This window comes from Hoplias malabaricus, chromosome 13, assembly GCF_029633855.1.
Source record: "Hoplias malabaricus isolate fHopMal1 chromosome 13, fHopMal1.hap1, whole genome shotgun sequence".
In the NCBI taxonomy this organism is placed as follows: Eukaryota; Metazoa; Chordata; class Actinopteri; order Characiformes; family Erythrinidae; genus Hoplias; species Hoplias malabaricus.
In genome coordinates this window covers 4277152-4293250 of record NC_089812.1, presented here as the reverse complement: position 1 = coordinate 4293250, position 16099 = coordinate 4277152, and the positions used below count along the sequence as shown (strand labels likewise).

Here is a 16099-nt window from a genome sequence, read left to right as displayed (position 1 = left end):
ATCTTCAAAATTCCAGAGGCTGAGGAAGCATCCGACGTTCCCTTAAAAAGACATCATATTAAAAGATATCCAAGCACTGGGGCAGCCTCCTTGTTGGGAATGTGCATGTGACGACATAAAACGTGGTCTACATATTCTGAGACAGCCTCACTGTAGTGGAACTCATTGGAAAGGGGGTCATTACCCAGACCTCCTCAGGCCTCCTCATTCACATACTGTGGACAGCTGGGCTGCACACCCTCCTGTCTCCCTCAACAGTCGGCTCTGTTACGAGCACAAGTGTTAAGCTCTCACCCGCCTTCAACACAGCCATGCTCACACCACATGCTGCTCGAATAAGAAGCTCCCTTTTTAACGGTACTGAAATGGCTAATATGGCACTACAACGGTTCTGTCTTGATTTAGTGTTCATTAGATTTACACCGTGCTTTACCTTGTAGCGTTAACACTTCAGCAGAGAAAACTACAGCCGAATTTAGCATAGGGTTGACCTTAAGAACAGCAATCGTTTGTTTACAGCTGCTTTCTTTGGTGGTTTCTCACACAAATGAGATGCAAAAGTGTTCCTGGAAATTACAAATGTGGTGTTGTTCCTCTCCATATCAGAGAGACGCACGAATGAACATCCAATCATGGTTCAAATCACAGACAGCAGACAAGAACAGTGCTCACGACAGCTCTGTTGTGCTGTTGTGTCTCGTCGGCACGTCCGGATCGGTAGGTTTTGCTTGTTAACGCAGCAGGAGTTAGGACTTGCAGCGGCCTGTTTCAGACTGCAGCAACGAGAACGGTGCAGAGTCAGATGGAGACTTTCTGGTTTATCGGGTGAAAAGGGAGAGGGACATGGGGAGGGAGGTACAAAAGAAGAGACAGAAAGAGGCTCACGTAGTAATCAGGTTGTAATCTGAGATCTCTCACTAGGCAGTTCATCTCAATCTCTTCAAGGAGGAAACACAGGTGAGTAAACACCAGCAGGAGAAGTGAAAGTTACAGAGTGCTCTGAATAATGACTTCCGAAAGTGTGAGGTGAGAACACAGAAAGCAATATAACGCAGGAGTGCAGTACCATCCTTACAATTAAATACGACTGACGGCCACCTGAAAGTACAAATTGCATTTAGTGATGAAATATCCATCCAGGTCGTGAGTGTGTTGTGCTGAACACTGACGAATCACTCAGTAGAGAGAGATTTCTGGTATGCATAGGTAGGTTTGTGTCAGTCTATAAACTCCAGTAGCACTGCTGTGTCTGATCCACACTGTGTGACAGCAATGCGTGAATCAATAACCTCTCCGAGCTCTTATTTTTAACCAAGATTCATAACCCAGTGTGAATCTACCGTAAACTTTACTGGACATGTGCTGGTAAAATTTAACGACCACAGCTCCACGCATAAAACTAATCCCGTCTGAACAGGGCTAAGTGAAGTGTGCTTTAGGAAAAGCCATCATATGATGAATAGTGATGTTAACAACTGAATGTAACATTCCAGTCTTGACTTATATTTCTGCATCTTTTACAGCGTTACAGACCCGAGCTTTGGAAAAGGCTGCACTCTCCGCTGGAGTCCCAACAACATTATTACAAAGTGGTTCATCAAATATTGACAGGGTTCCCCAAACCCACCTCCACTAAGATTAAATACAATTAAGGGAACCCTGAAGAGAAAGAGAAGGAATGCCACATGAGAGTAGGAGATTACTTTGAGTCTACAAACATTCCTAACTGTTGACCTCTGCAGCCAGCATGCGAACTAACCTCTGAACTAACGGCCGACCAACCGTCTGAATCATGCAGCTCACACCCAGCCGCTCTTGCAAGGTAATCTGAGTCATAACTTCATCACGGCGGTCGTTTCTCTCTCTCAGTTCCTTACACAATAGAAATGCTCCCAACAAAGCTGAAGACAAAGCCTAACCGCTGTAAAACCAGCCTTTGTACGGAATATCAGCTTCAGAATATGACGAAAGTGTTGGACCAAAGCATGGGTTCCTCTTTAAATACATCTACCGCTAATAATCTATTGTTATGCTACAAATCATAATCTTTTTATGTAACACGTTACAGCTACTTCTATGTATTATATGGTTTTACCAATCTGACGTCATCTACATTACTCCAATGAGCTATTACAGACAGTGCTGTTGCCCAGTTTAGAATGGAATTAGTATCACAAGGCTACGAAATGTAAGCTTCATGTACGACAACAGGAAGAGAATGCATTCATCAAAAAACTCACGCACGAGCTGTTTTCACTATAAATAAAAACCTCAAAAACAGGTTATGAATGATACATGTAACAGGCAGTCAACTGTGCACATGTGAACCTGATGGGAGAGCTGATCCAAACCGTTTGGAACTGTTTAATAAAGTAGTGAACAGTCTGGAAGGAATGGGGAAAAAGGAACCAGACCAATGAGTCAAAAACTACATTACAATGGTAGATGAAAGAGATGTGTATTTCTGTAAACATGTTGGGAGACACAGAGAATTTCGTGTTAAAGGGAAACGTATTATTTACTTCCTTAGAGACACATATATAACACACCGAACAGTGTTTCTGCATCGGTTAATCCTTCTGTTCTTCTGGGATACAGTGAATATTTCGGTTGAATACAAACAACTGTCGAATGCTGATAAGCCAGACTTATTCCATACAAAACACAAATACTGTATAAACACCATATTTCATTCAGAAGAGTATTCTACACTGATGCAATGACCATAAATATCCCTTTCAGTGAATTTAACATGTTTATGAGGTGTTATTCTTCAGCCACAATTTAATAGCAGCCAGCAGCAACACGATGGCAGAGCAACAAGTGACAAACCAAGTTGAGAGTTTCTGTAATTTGGGCAAACATCTCGAGCCGCAGAGATGCATCAAAATTAAACGACTAGCCCTGACATTGGCGCAATGTCTGAGGTCCCCACACTGCGAGCGACCCACAAAAACAAACGTGGGGTGTCATGAGCTGGCTGTCGCCTTGTAGCGTGGACGAAGGGGAAGGAACCAAGGATGAGCCTTAAGGGATGTTTTGATGACCTGATGGGGACTTCAATATTTGTTTACTCGTTTTTTAAATGGATGAAGAATAAAAAACACAGGGTAATGATTGATGAAGCCATTAAGTGCAATGAGCCATGTATTCAACACTGGGTGTACGCTAGGTCCAGAAAATGAGGCCCAAAACACTACCGACAAACAACAAAAATACGATGACGAAGACACTACTGAAAGGAAGTCTTTTTTTTCTCGTTCAGCAGTTCTTTCAGTCCTAAATGAAGGCCATGATGCGGCACTGAGGTAAATGTTAAGCTAAGCATTACACAACAACTGAAGGACTTTTCAGTGTCTGGTTGTTGTTATTTGAAAATAGAGGCCTGTAGCATAACTCCACAGGATAATTGGCATTGACAAAGAAGAAATACGCCCCTTAAACAAGAGCAAACCTAAACTCTGCTTTAAGAATTAACCTGTTGAGTTAAAAGCACTAATACGGGCACAAACAAAGCAGATAATCATCTGTAACAATTTGTGACTGATTCCAATCATCTTTTGGACATACTTCACCCCGTGCCAGGGTCCTGGGCCTACCCAGAATCACTGAGCGCCACCACAGGGCCCCACAACAGGGTCACTCACACACTCCTACCTGTGGACCCACCTACCAACAAAGCAACCAGGGGAAACCCACACAGACACAGGGAGAACACACCACACTCCTCAAAAACGACTTGAACCGAGGACTCCAAGACCCAGGAGCTGTGTGGCTGCATCTCTGTGCCACACACTGATGTATAATACAAAACACCAATTTGTTTCTCAAATACATTTGGTATTAATCCAAATATAGCACTGGTATTTCTTTCAAGTTAAAGGCACAAAGGAAAAAATAAATATCAAGAAGTATTTCTTTTTATTTACCTTTAAAATAGGCCTGTGTACCGAGGACAGGAGGAAAACCTGGTGTTTGATTTTTAGACATTTTTTCTTTTAATAGTATCAGTAATTTTAAATACATTTGGTATGTTGTAAAATACCTCCAAGCCCCAACTAAAAGTACTTCTGTAAAGTTTACATCTGGACGAAAACTGACTTTTTTTAATCGAAATATAGCAATAAAACTGGGCCAACGCCAACAGCAGGTCGTAATGAGATGAAAGCAAACACTGTAAACAACTTGCTCACGAAGATAAACTGGGGTTCGACTCTTCAGTTCCTCCTTAAATGCTGCAGCAGAGCGTGAGGTTGGCGCTATTTAAGGTGGAACGTTCGAAATAAGCTGTTGCGTGTGAAGCCCATTTCAACCTTATCTTTATCTCGGCCAAGTGTTCGTCTGTTTTAACTTGAGCTGTGCTTTCCAGTTGGTTTAGAACAGGGTTTTACAGAAAAAGAAAAGCAGTTCGGTTCACTGTTTGACTCCGTGGAGCCGTTGGAGAGGCCGTTAAGCCCATTTTTAATGTAACGGTTGACTCTTCTCCAGCGCTCTGCTCTACGGTGTTTTGAAGGTAAAACTAGCTCTGAGCCTTGAGAGAAATAACTGACAGTCTGTGGGCACTTACCGACACCGTCCTCCGATTTCAGCACCATAGCGCTTTCCTTAGTCAGACTTCTTCGGCAAAAATAATCACAAAGCGTTTAAACCGATGAACGGACGGTCGCTTAATAACTTCTGGTCAACTTTCCGTAACTAAAACAGTCGCTTTTAGATAATACACCACTGTTCTCAGGAAAGACTGTCGACCGCGATGGGCGGGGCTTCTGCCTTCTGCGTCACGCAAAACGGACCAATCGTGTCTTTACTCTAAAACTCCGGACCAATCAACTCTCTGATCCGCGATGCAGTGACCAATCATACGCATTGAGTGATAGTGAACTCTTGGGCTGAGCCAAAGCGACACAACCCTGATGACGCGCTCTTATCCCTGAAACTCCACTGGTGTTGAGTTACATACACAAACAACAGAACAGTGCGAGAGAGAGAGAGATAAGAACAGGAGAGAGTGGGAGAGAAACTTAAACAGCAGAAGAGTTTGTGAGGGACACAATAAAAACAGAGAAAAAGAGAGAAAGCAGTACAGTGAGAAACAACAGGAGGAAGAGAGTGGGAGAGTGTGATAGACAGAAAATAAGCCCAAATCACAGTGAAGTCAGGAGAGAGGGAGGAAAAGTCTGGTGAGACAAAGTGTAGGAGAGAGAGACGGTGGGGGAGGGAGACAAACACTTGTGCACAACCACATGGGCAGTGAATGCAGGCTGTTACCAGACCTTTAAAAACTAGCTTTCATTAAACAATAATAACAATCAGGCAGGGGTATGTGTATTTGTACTTTAAATTCCCACAATATACGTGACAGTTGTAGTATAAATCATGATATGTACAGAATGTACCTTGAGTTTAAACAACAATACATTTAACAGCTTAAGAACTCAAGGGCTTAGATGAAAGGAAAATCATTCAGAGGGGTTTGATGTGAAATGGATCACTAAAGAAAAGCAGATTCTGGACAGTCTTCGTGAATGGAACCAGAGGTTGTAATGTCTACCGTGTAAATCCCCACCACTGTGATTTGTCCTCATCCCACTTTGATTTGCATGTCTGTTCATCTGGGTAAAAGTGTCCGGGAAAGGTTTACATTCTGCTTGAAAACTGTCCAGTCCCGACTGTGGAACATATCATTCAATTATCAAATAAAGAATCAAAACATAACCAGTTGTAGCTTATTACCGCTAATATATGGCACCAATAGGAATGTTGTATAAAGCAATACGTAAAATGAAGGGCTGCAGTCTCGTGCCTACAACTGAAACGTGAACCTGACATTCCTTTACATTTTGCTCATAGCTCATAACAGTGACAAATGCAGACATTTAACCATTTCTGAACCTCTTCCTTTCAGTCCCAGCGCTGATTTCTATTCAGTGCCTGAAGGCTTGACATGAATTTGAGGCTTTATTTAATGTTCAAAATAATCAACACACGTACACGTAGCTTTGGAGGTTGACAGTGGTTAGACAGCGGTAAATCTACAGCTTTTAGGTCTATTTTACTTTGAAATCTCTTAATGTACCCTTCTACCTTTCTAAGGATCTGTCAGAAAAGAGCATTTCAGGTTAAACACTTGATTACCATCAGCACCACAGGGGAAAAACGGAGAGTGTCTTAGTTCCTAAAAACACGGGCCATTTCCCATCAAATGAATGCCTTGGTTTATGTGGCATGTGATATACCTCTGAAGAAATTTAGTGGAAAAATCAGTGGAATTCTTGTTTAAAACACATCAGATTTAAAATTAAAAAAAAGACTTATTTGAAAACAGACTCTGAAACAATTCTTAGAAATTCTGCTTTTGTTTTAATTTGATATAAAATTTCCAAGCTAGATTAGATATTTTCTCATACTGGCCTTGTTCAACACCCAAGAGGACAGACGTCGATATATAGGACTGGTTCGTTATTATCAGAAAGTAAAAATAAAAAAAACAGAGAACAGAAAACAGATGTGTTAGAGGGTGTTATACGTTCGACTTCTTAAACGTACTATAAAACTGTCCACACGTCAGACGTATGGAAGCATGTCCCTGCTTGTGTTAGAATGAATGAAGGCTTAAAGAATGCCATGCTGTTTTAACGAGAAGACTGGAGAGAGGTTGTTGAAAATAAAGCCACATTAGACTGAGCTGTTGTTTTCAAGGTTAGCGAACGGGTGGCATACAATAACTCATTGGTTTAGGAAGTGGTCACACGACTGGTTTTGACATTCAGATACAGTGTGATATTGTAATATACGTGACACGTTATACACATTATTAACACAGTATGATTGTGGGAAATATAAACATGTAGGAAGTTGGGTGTTAAATGTCAAAGACTGAACATTTAAAACAGACAGAGGATCACATCTTTATGATAATTTTGAATGTCTTATTTAAATCCAACCTAAAGGTGAAATGCACTGAAAAACTACAAACTACAGACAGAGCACTGAAGCAATTTTGTTATTCTGTAGTTGTCTTATGCCCAGATTAGAAATTCCAAATTATTTAAAAAAAAAAAAAAGTTGAAAAACAATCAAAATTCTGTATGTTTTGTCTTGTGGCCTTTATTATTTTATTCTATTGTAACTCACTCCTCACAAGGTAAGTGCAATTATATAGTAATATGGTAATTACATAGTGAAATTATATAGTATAATGTCATACAACACACTGCAGCAAACCACAGAACAACTACTCCACACCAGTGGCGGATGCTGGTCTTTCAAGGAGGGGAAGCTCAATTTCGGCCTACATCATAAAATGTGTCGGTTTATTTATACGTAAATTCTACCCTCCGTTTCTTTTTAAGAAAATGATCTGTGACCCTGTCGTACCAACAAGGCGTCTTTCCCAGGGACTTGACTAGTGTCCTCTCAATGGCCAGCAGAGCTAGGCTGCTTAAACGGCCTTGGCCCATGTGAAGTGTGTCCGCCTGTGCTCCCACGGATCTTTACACCAAAGGATCGCTGATTCGCTCACTTCGCTGTCAATCAAAAAGGGATTCAGCCTCAGACAGATCATCCAATCATCATGCAGAAGCTGAGCGTCCGGGCCAGCCGAGGCCAGCCCACTGCCCCATTGACCCCCAGAGACGCTGAGCGTCCGATGGGCGGGACAAAGCCCAGCATTTATCCAATGACTCGTCTCGTTTCGCTGCACTTCGCTGCTTCGCTATTGAACTCTGTGGACGCTCAGCGTCCTCACTGTTTAAAGCACTGTGAAACTGCGGGATATGATTGAGAGGAAAGCCGCGTCTTTACCAGTGATAAGAAGCTGATTCTGAACAAAAGTTGAGTGCGTTGTAGTGCATATTTATTCAATGATATGTACACACAACAGTATATATTTGATCACTTATTTTTTTACATTTTAGGGGAAGCTGAGCTTCCCTTGCAGTCTTAGAGCAATCGTCACTGCTCCACAGATATAAAATCACTGGACAGAAACAAACTCTAACAGGAGAATTATACAGCCAGAAACATTTGGACACTTGACCTATTCGAGTTAGTTAATCATCTCATTTCAAAACCACAAGCAAAGGCCATGAGCACATTCAGTCTTCTAGACAGATCATCTACAAGGTTTTAAATTGTCTGTGAAAATGTGGAGATGTTTTCATGATTGTGATGTTTCCTCACAATTTGCTAATTCTCTGTTCACTTTCAATGTTGGAAAAAGCTCAGGTTTTTGTACACAGCCTTAAATCTGTAAATGGGAGGGTCTCCACCCAAAATGGTTCAGGCTTTTTCTTTGTGCGTCACTGGCTGAGCCACAAAACCTGGCGTCTGGAGTCATCACACCACAGTATGTGAAAAGTGAAAGGCATGAAAAGTGTTGAGGACGTTTCCCTATTCCTGCTCCATAGGTGGGTAATATTGATTTACTTTTAATTATATATTGATTATTTTGACTTAATATTGGGGGTAATATTGACTTATTGTTAGGTCACTTTGGGATAACTGTATGAAAGTAAACAAAGACCAAAAGTGCTACAAAACTAAGCAGTTCGAGTTACAAATGAGTTTCTGTGGTAAATCAAACTGAATAAAAACATACGGACAAGTTAAAGTCTGGCACTGATGCTGGATATTTATTATGTGTATTCAGCACAAAAAACAAGAGAAGAAACATTAATATTAATATCTGGAGGTAAATAAGTAGGTAATGGTGACTGAATACATTTTTTTTTTTGGGGAGGAGGGTGTGCTTCCCCCTCTCGAGTAATTTGATATATATTTGTCACAATCATAATGAGGCAAAGTCATTGTTAAAGAACCTTCAAGAATGCATGCTTGCAACTTTATAAACTATAGAAACAAAAAGATATTACCAAAGGAAATCACGTCCATTCAAAAAGTCCAGTCAAAGGAAAAATGACGTGCCCAGAGTAAACCAGAAGCTGGCCGTCAAATGTATTGCCAGTACTTTTAATTGCTTTAAAGAATGGGATCTCTGGAGAGCCACTTGGGAAGAAGATAAGCATCACTTTGATGAGCATAGCCGACATACTTCTCTGGTTCACAAAAGCCACTCTTGTGCTTCTCCCAAATGACAGCCATTGACAATACAGCGACTGTGGAATGGAACAGAGTTCCAGCACAAAGATGTTCTTTTCACTGGAATACACCCACTGACCCACATTCTAAATACACGTCAAAAACACTGGGACAAGACATCCTTAGAGTTTCTAGCCAAGGTCATGCTTTGGCTGCTGTTCCCTGTGAGTGCCCTATGCAAATCTGCCGCTCATCCGTAATGGGGTTATAAATCTGTTTATGGAAATTATCATGTAAATCTGATGGTGACATATGACGCATTTCAGATGGGCTTTGTTAAAAAGCTGCAGCTCTGTTTTTGAACACAAAAAGCTGATGACATTTCTAGCTTGTGCCTTCCTTTTGTAGTCCAGCATCCAAAGCTCCTTTGATATGTTTTGATTAAAGCAATATTCATCTAATGCCACCAGATGTGCGAGGGATGGGTGCTTAGCATAGCGTCTTTGTGATACTTGATTGAATATCAGTGTTTTATCACAAAAATGCTAATGTTATTGCTAACAACTCTGCTGAACAATACACAACACTGCAGGTCTAAGCTGGTTAATGCTGACCATGCCAACATCCAAAACATAACATATGCATATTTACACATCCACCTACATATAGCCACAGCAGTTTACCACTCCCTTTTCATGCTGAAATTATAAGAAGTGTTTCTACTTGAACTGCTTTTTCAGTAAGTCACAACATAGGACACCCATCAGAACGAAACAGAGACCATTAACACAGACTTAACAATCCCTTTAATTTTAGGGGGTGAACAGAGGTTGGAAAATGATAATCCCACACAGGCGTAAGAACAATGTGATATGGCCTTTTTAACTGCAATTGGCTAGCTTCGTTTCATAGCTGTTTGTTAGCCATGTTAGCATGCAGGGTGGTTTTGAGGGCTAATGACCCTTTATCTTGGCTACATCTAAATACAGCTGCTGATAAGTTTAAAAGCTTGTGAAACCTCAGGGAAGTGGCGCTGACTTGTTATCACAATGGTCTACGAGTGTCTGTGGCTATTTGTGGAATGTTATTTTTCCCCCTTTATTGTTCCTCAAGGATGCGTCAATGTGTATTGTGTTCAGGAATGTGGCTATAAGGGTGTGTGGGAAAATGGTCATGTTCAACTCTCCTCAAACCTCACAAACCTATGTAAACCAATTAAAATACCATCCACATACCCTACTACACCTCTTTTACTAGCTTCAGAAAGTAGCCATTGAACGGCTTCAGTCAAGTATCAACAGAAACTGTCCCAAACCACCATTAATGATATTTGTGCTACGCTCTGTTCTGTTGATTAGCATCGTAGCCCTCTGCCACACTAGTATTTAAACTCCATTTTAATCTTTCCATTTAGTAATATTTTCTTGCTTCAGTCTTGCATACGTTAGGAAATGACATCACAATGTGCAGTCAACTAATCTTGACACTTAGACTAGCTACTGTTTTATTAGCCACCAAGAGCTTATGTAGCATTAGCACTGCCTCTATTTTCAACCAATATTGCTTTGTTAAACACTTAGGTTTATAAAACTGGATTCTATCCTTTACTATTTTTGATTGAGTACATTATTCCCTCCATTGTAATGAGGATTAAACTGGGAAATCTTGATTTAGGACCTATTGCAGGAATTCTTATATTCTTCCCATGGCAAAAAGACATCCTTATAACAGATACTGCAGTTGGTACAATTTTCCTTTTGCCTTACATTCCTTTAAATGTCTTGTGACTCAGACTTTAGGTAATTATAAAATAATTATATGGAAAGCAAGTACTGAAAGCATTACAGAGTATAATTATTGTAGGCTGCACAGTAACAATGTTACATCAGAATTAAAAGGCAGACAGGGGTAAGGCAGAACAAAACTGCTCCCACTAAGAGAATAATTACACTGTCAGGCTCTAGACTGATGACTAGGGCGTTGATACAGACAAAATCCTCTTACTGCAGTGATATCGGTACATGCACCCATCAGCCATGAATCTAAAATCACCTTATTTCTACACTCACTGTCTGACGGATCTGCTCTACTTAACCTACACTACCGAGTTCTACAATTACTGACTGTAGTCCAGCTGTTGCTCTGCATACTTTTTGACCCATTTTTATCTTGTTCTTCAATTGTCCGAACTGCAAAGGACCCCCACAGAGCAGGTGTGATGTGGTGGTGGATCATTCTCAGCGCTGCAGTGACACTGACGTGGTGGTGGTGTGTTAGTGTGTGTTGTGCTGGTGTAGAGTGGATCAGACACAGCAGTAGCTGCTGGAGTTTTTAAACCCATCAGTGTCTGAACTGAGAATAGTCCACCAACCAATAAACATCCAGCCGACACTGATGAAGGACTAGAGGCCGAGCGACACATACTGTGCAGCGACAAAGAAGGTACTGTCTCTGACTCTACATCTACAAGGTAGAGGAATGAGATCCACTCACACACACCAGCACCATGTCAGTGTCTGTGGTGGTCCTGACCTTTAAATACCAGGGTGAAAGTGCTGCACCTGTTTGGTCTGTGGAGCTGATAAAATGGACATCAAATGCATCAATATAAATGTGACGTGGTTAAAAACTGGCCTTCGTGTGTTTGACCAAAATATTTTTTATTGATGAATACCAGAGCTGCTTCTACTCTTCTTGAAAGGCTCAATGCAAGATGCTGGATTATTTCCATGAAAAACCTACTGCATCCAGCCAAAAGAGCACTAGAGAGGTGAGATACTGACTCTGGAGGATCAGTTCTGGTTCACAAGCACCACTCCAACTCACCTCAAAGATACTGTAAGGTTCTCCATCACTCCAGCTGCTACAAAGCTCACTACCGGGGGGATTTATACCTCTCTAGACTATATATTTCACTGGGTACAGTTCCCATTGGCTCATGAGCAGCTGCTCCACTGTCAATTGTAGCGAACAACCAGGTAAATTTACTGAATTCTAAAGCAAACAAGGCACTTTTGATATATGACAACACCAAGCAGATATCAGCATACTTCAAGCGCCTCCTAGTGGTTAAGGAAACTCACTGCAAGTTTACATTCCAGTAACAGAACCCCAGCGTAAATCACCCTGAAGAAGGATGGCATGTCCTTAAAGCCAGCGGGAAGAGCTAATTCTCCCAGCCGGGCCAATCTAATCCATAAGTAGGACACAAATGATGATATGAGCTAGCACAATAATAAAAGCTTGGCAAACGCTCCCTGGAAGCAGAGGAATATCTCCAATTACTGAAGTAATTGTCTCATTTTTCTTCATTTGCAGACGTCGCCTTCCTTGTGGCAACAGTCGGGGTAATTCGGGAGCATAATGAATGTGCTCTGTGCTAAAACAGGGAGAGATGTCAGTAGTAGACCAAGCCTCCTCCTCCAGTGAGAATAATGTGGACGAAAGGGAGTCTAGAGGTTATAGGAATAACAGACGGCATTGCACACTGCATTGAAGGCAAAACATGTTCACATTTCTTTATTAATCATCATTTTAGATGTATGCTACTATTCAGAATGCAGCAGGCAGGCCGCATTAATAACAGTGTGAGTCAAGCTGAGGTTCGGCTGCTTGAGTGCAGGGTGTTACTATGACAAACAAAACTATAGATGCTGTATAATTTATTAGTTTATGAGTCATCTTTAGACACCTTTTATAAACAGTAAAGTCATCTACGGTTGAATGCAACGTTTGTGTGCACAGATTTGCAGCTTGTAAAACCGTGATCAAAATTGACGCTTAACACATTCATTTTTCTAATACTAAATAATAGGGAGGGCGGCATGGTGGTGCAGCAGGTAGGTGTCGCAGTCACACAGCTCCAGGGGCCTGGAGGTTGTGGGTTCGATTCCCGCTCCTGGTGACTGTCTGTGAGGAGTGTGGTGTGTTCTCTCTGTGTCTGCGTGGGTTTCCTCTGGGTGACTGTGAGGAGTGTGGTGTGTTCTCCCTGTGTCTGCGTGGGTTTCCTCCGGGTGACTGTCTGTGAGGAGTGTGGTGTGTTCTCCTTGTGTCTGCGTGGGTTTCCTCCGGGTGACTGTCTGTGAGGAGTGTGGTGTGTTCTCCCTGTGTCTGCGTGGGTTTCCTCTGGGTGACTGTCTGTGAGGAGTGTGGCGTGTTCTCCCTGTGTCTGCGTGGGTTTCCTCCGGGTGACTGTCTGTGAGGAGTGTGGTGTGTTCTCTCTGTGTCCGCGTGGGTTTCCTCTGGGTGACTGTCTGTGAGGAGTGTGGTGTGTTCTCTCTGTGTCTGCGTGGGTTTCCTCCGGGTGACTGTCTATGAGGAGTGTGGTGTGTTCTCCCTGTGTCTGCGTGGGTTTCCTCCGGGTGACTGTCTGTGAGGAGTGTGGTGTGTTCTCTCTGTGTCCGCGTGGGTTTCCTCCCACGGTCCAAAAACACACGTTGGTAGGTGGATTGGCGACTCAAAAGTGTCCGTAGGTGTGAGTGAATGTGTGTGTGTGTCTGTGTTGCCCTGTGAAGGACTGGCGCCCCCTCCAGGGTGTATTCCCGCTTGTGCCCAATGATTCCAGGTATGGAATGATCCGCGGCCCTGAACTGGAAAAGGGTTACAGATAATGAATGAATGAATAAATAATAGGGTTTGTTTAGTGATGTTAACAGTGTCGCTACTGTTCAGAAGGTAGATCATCTTTATGCTGAAATATATATTAAATATCATCTCTCTCTCTCTCATTAACTGGAATAAATGGGCACAAGATGGGAACACACCCTGCAGGGGGCACCTCTTCATCACAGGGCACCACACACTCAAACCTATGGACGCTTTTGAGTAACTACACATCCCCATGCTTGATTCCACGCATCAGTTAGAGGGGTATATATCCCTCAGGAATTGAGCTGTGTAGCAATGGAGCACCACTCAATTCTTCTGGAAGGAGCTCGGGTTGAGGCTAATCCAGCATCAGGACCTGATCTTACTTGTGCTTTCGTGGATGAACGTAGTCTAAACAGTAAAAGCTGTTTCTGCAGCAAAGGTTCATATCAAATGAATACCTTTTTCTTTCACAAGAAAATGCTGGATGAGTAGGTGCCCACAATGTTTTGGCCATGAAACCACCGCAGCAACTTCATCCAACTGGTCGACATGATTGCAGATAATCCCGAGGCACCATCTGTGTTTCAGATTCTTAACCAAAGCTGTCAATATGATCTACAGCCAGTGTCCTCAAAGTAAACAAGTCCAAGTTTTATAACCTGTCGGCTCGGACAAACCTAACGTCCACAGTAGGCCGTGAATCAGAACAGCTCCTGTTAAATAAACTAATACAGAACTAATTAAGCAGGCAGTAGGGCTGTTATATCGCCTTAAGAATGGCAATAATCCACTAAAGCCTGGAGTCCTCGTCGGCCTATAACCCTGTTGGACGCATTAGAGCAGCGTGGGTCTAACCATGCAATATAAATGAACCTTTTGCTTCCGGATGGAGGCCCTGGAGCTGAGAGCAGCTGCTAAATGCCCATGAATACACACATATACACACACACACACCAATGTGGCAGCCATGGACATGGGGAATGTGTGTGTGTGTGTGTGGCGTGACCCAATTAATCAAGGCCTTAAATCTGGGGTGTGAAATGTGGTGGTCCGATGTTCAGACCCACCCTTACTCATGCCTCAGACTGCTCAGTTCTTCCAAATCCCACACAGCAGAACCATGACTAACATTTTCACCTTCACCACTGCACAGTTATGAAAGGTGAACAAGTCCAAACGTGTACACGTCCCTTTATCTGTTAACTTCCTTTATCTACACACTAAAGATAGACTGGCCTTTTTTGCCGCCTTGGGCAGTTTTACTTAACGTCACCCTCCCCAATCATACACACACACACACACACACACACAAAAACAAACACACATACACACAAAAACAAACACACACACACACAAAAACAAACACACACACACACAAAAACAAACACACACAAAAACAAACACACACACACACAAACAAACACACACACAAACACACACAAACAAACACACACACAAACACACACAAACACACACACACAAACAAACAAACACACACACAAACAAACACACACACACAAACAAACACACACAAACAAACAAACACACACACACACACAAACAAACACACACACACAAACAAACAAACAAACACACACACAAACAAACACACACACACAAACAAATACACACAAACAAACAAACACACACAAACAAACAAACACACACAAACAAACACACACAAACAAACGCACACGCACAAACAAACAAACAAACACACACACAAACAAACACACACACACAAACAAATACACACAAACAAACAAACACACACAAACAAACAAACACACACAAACAAACACACACAAACAAACGCACACGCACAAACAAACAAACACACACAAACAAACAAACACACACAAACAAACAAACACACACACACACAAACAAACACACACACACAAACAAACAAACAAACGCACACGCACACACACCTATCACCTCTGATTCCAACAACACAAATATAGCAGTACTACTATTTCATTTCAGTCATTTCCTCAAAGCTTAAAACATGAGCACTCTCCCAGGGGTCTCCTGCACGCACTGCACAGGCGCTGCTCCACACCTAAACCAAGTGTTTCATTTCCTGCTGCAAGAGCCCATCTGACTAGGGCTGGACAATTATTCAATATCAATAAATATCGCAATATAAAATGTTTCAATAACAACGATATTATTTTTAAACATATTTTCAATACACATTCTTTACAGCATCTGTCACTGACTGACGGTCATTAGAGGGCACTGTCATCAGTTCAGCACTCAATTTGAAAGTTAGTTTTAAAATATTAATATTGACAAAGCCAAGAGGATGTTGTTTGATGGTGATGCCATGCTTCTTTCGGTTGTTGGCAGTTTATCTGTACATATCAATATTGGAATTGTATCGTATCGAACAAAATAAAAAAATATATTGTGATATAAATATTGCCCGTATCGTCCAGCTCTACGCTTGATGCAGAAAACCTCC

The 16099-nt window shown here is 41.9% G+C and overlaps 1 protein-coding gene across 3 annotated transcripts in view; it reads right to left on the bottom strand.

Annotated features, from left to right (window-relative positions):
• Window positions 1–16099, bottom strand: part of cyth1a (cytohesin 1a) — a 69619-nt gene that overhangs the window by 34390 nt on the left and 19130 nt on the right. The window contains exon 1 of one of the 3 annotated variants that reach the window (XM_066643074.1): window positions 4568–4747. The exons of the other annotated variants lie outside the window; for them this stretch is intronic. Coding sequence (XP_066499171.1) covers window positions 4568–4595 — 28 coding nt within the window. The 5' untranslated portion in view covers window positions 4596–4747. Of the gene's footprint in view, window positions 1–4567; window positions 4748–16099 lie in introns of those variants that run through there. 3 annotated transcript variants of the gene reach the window in all.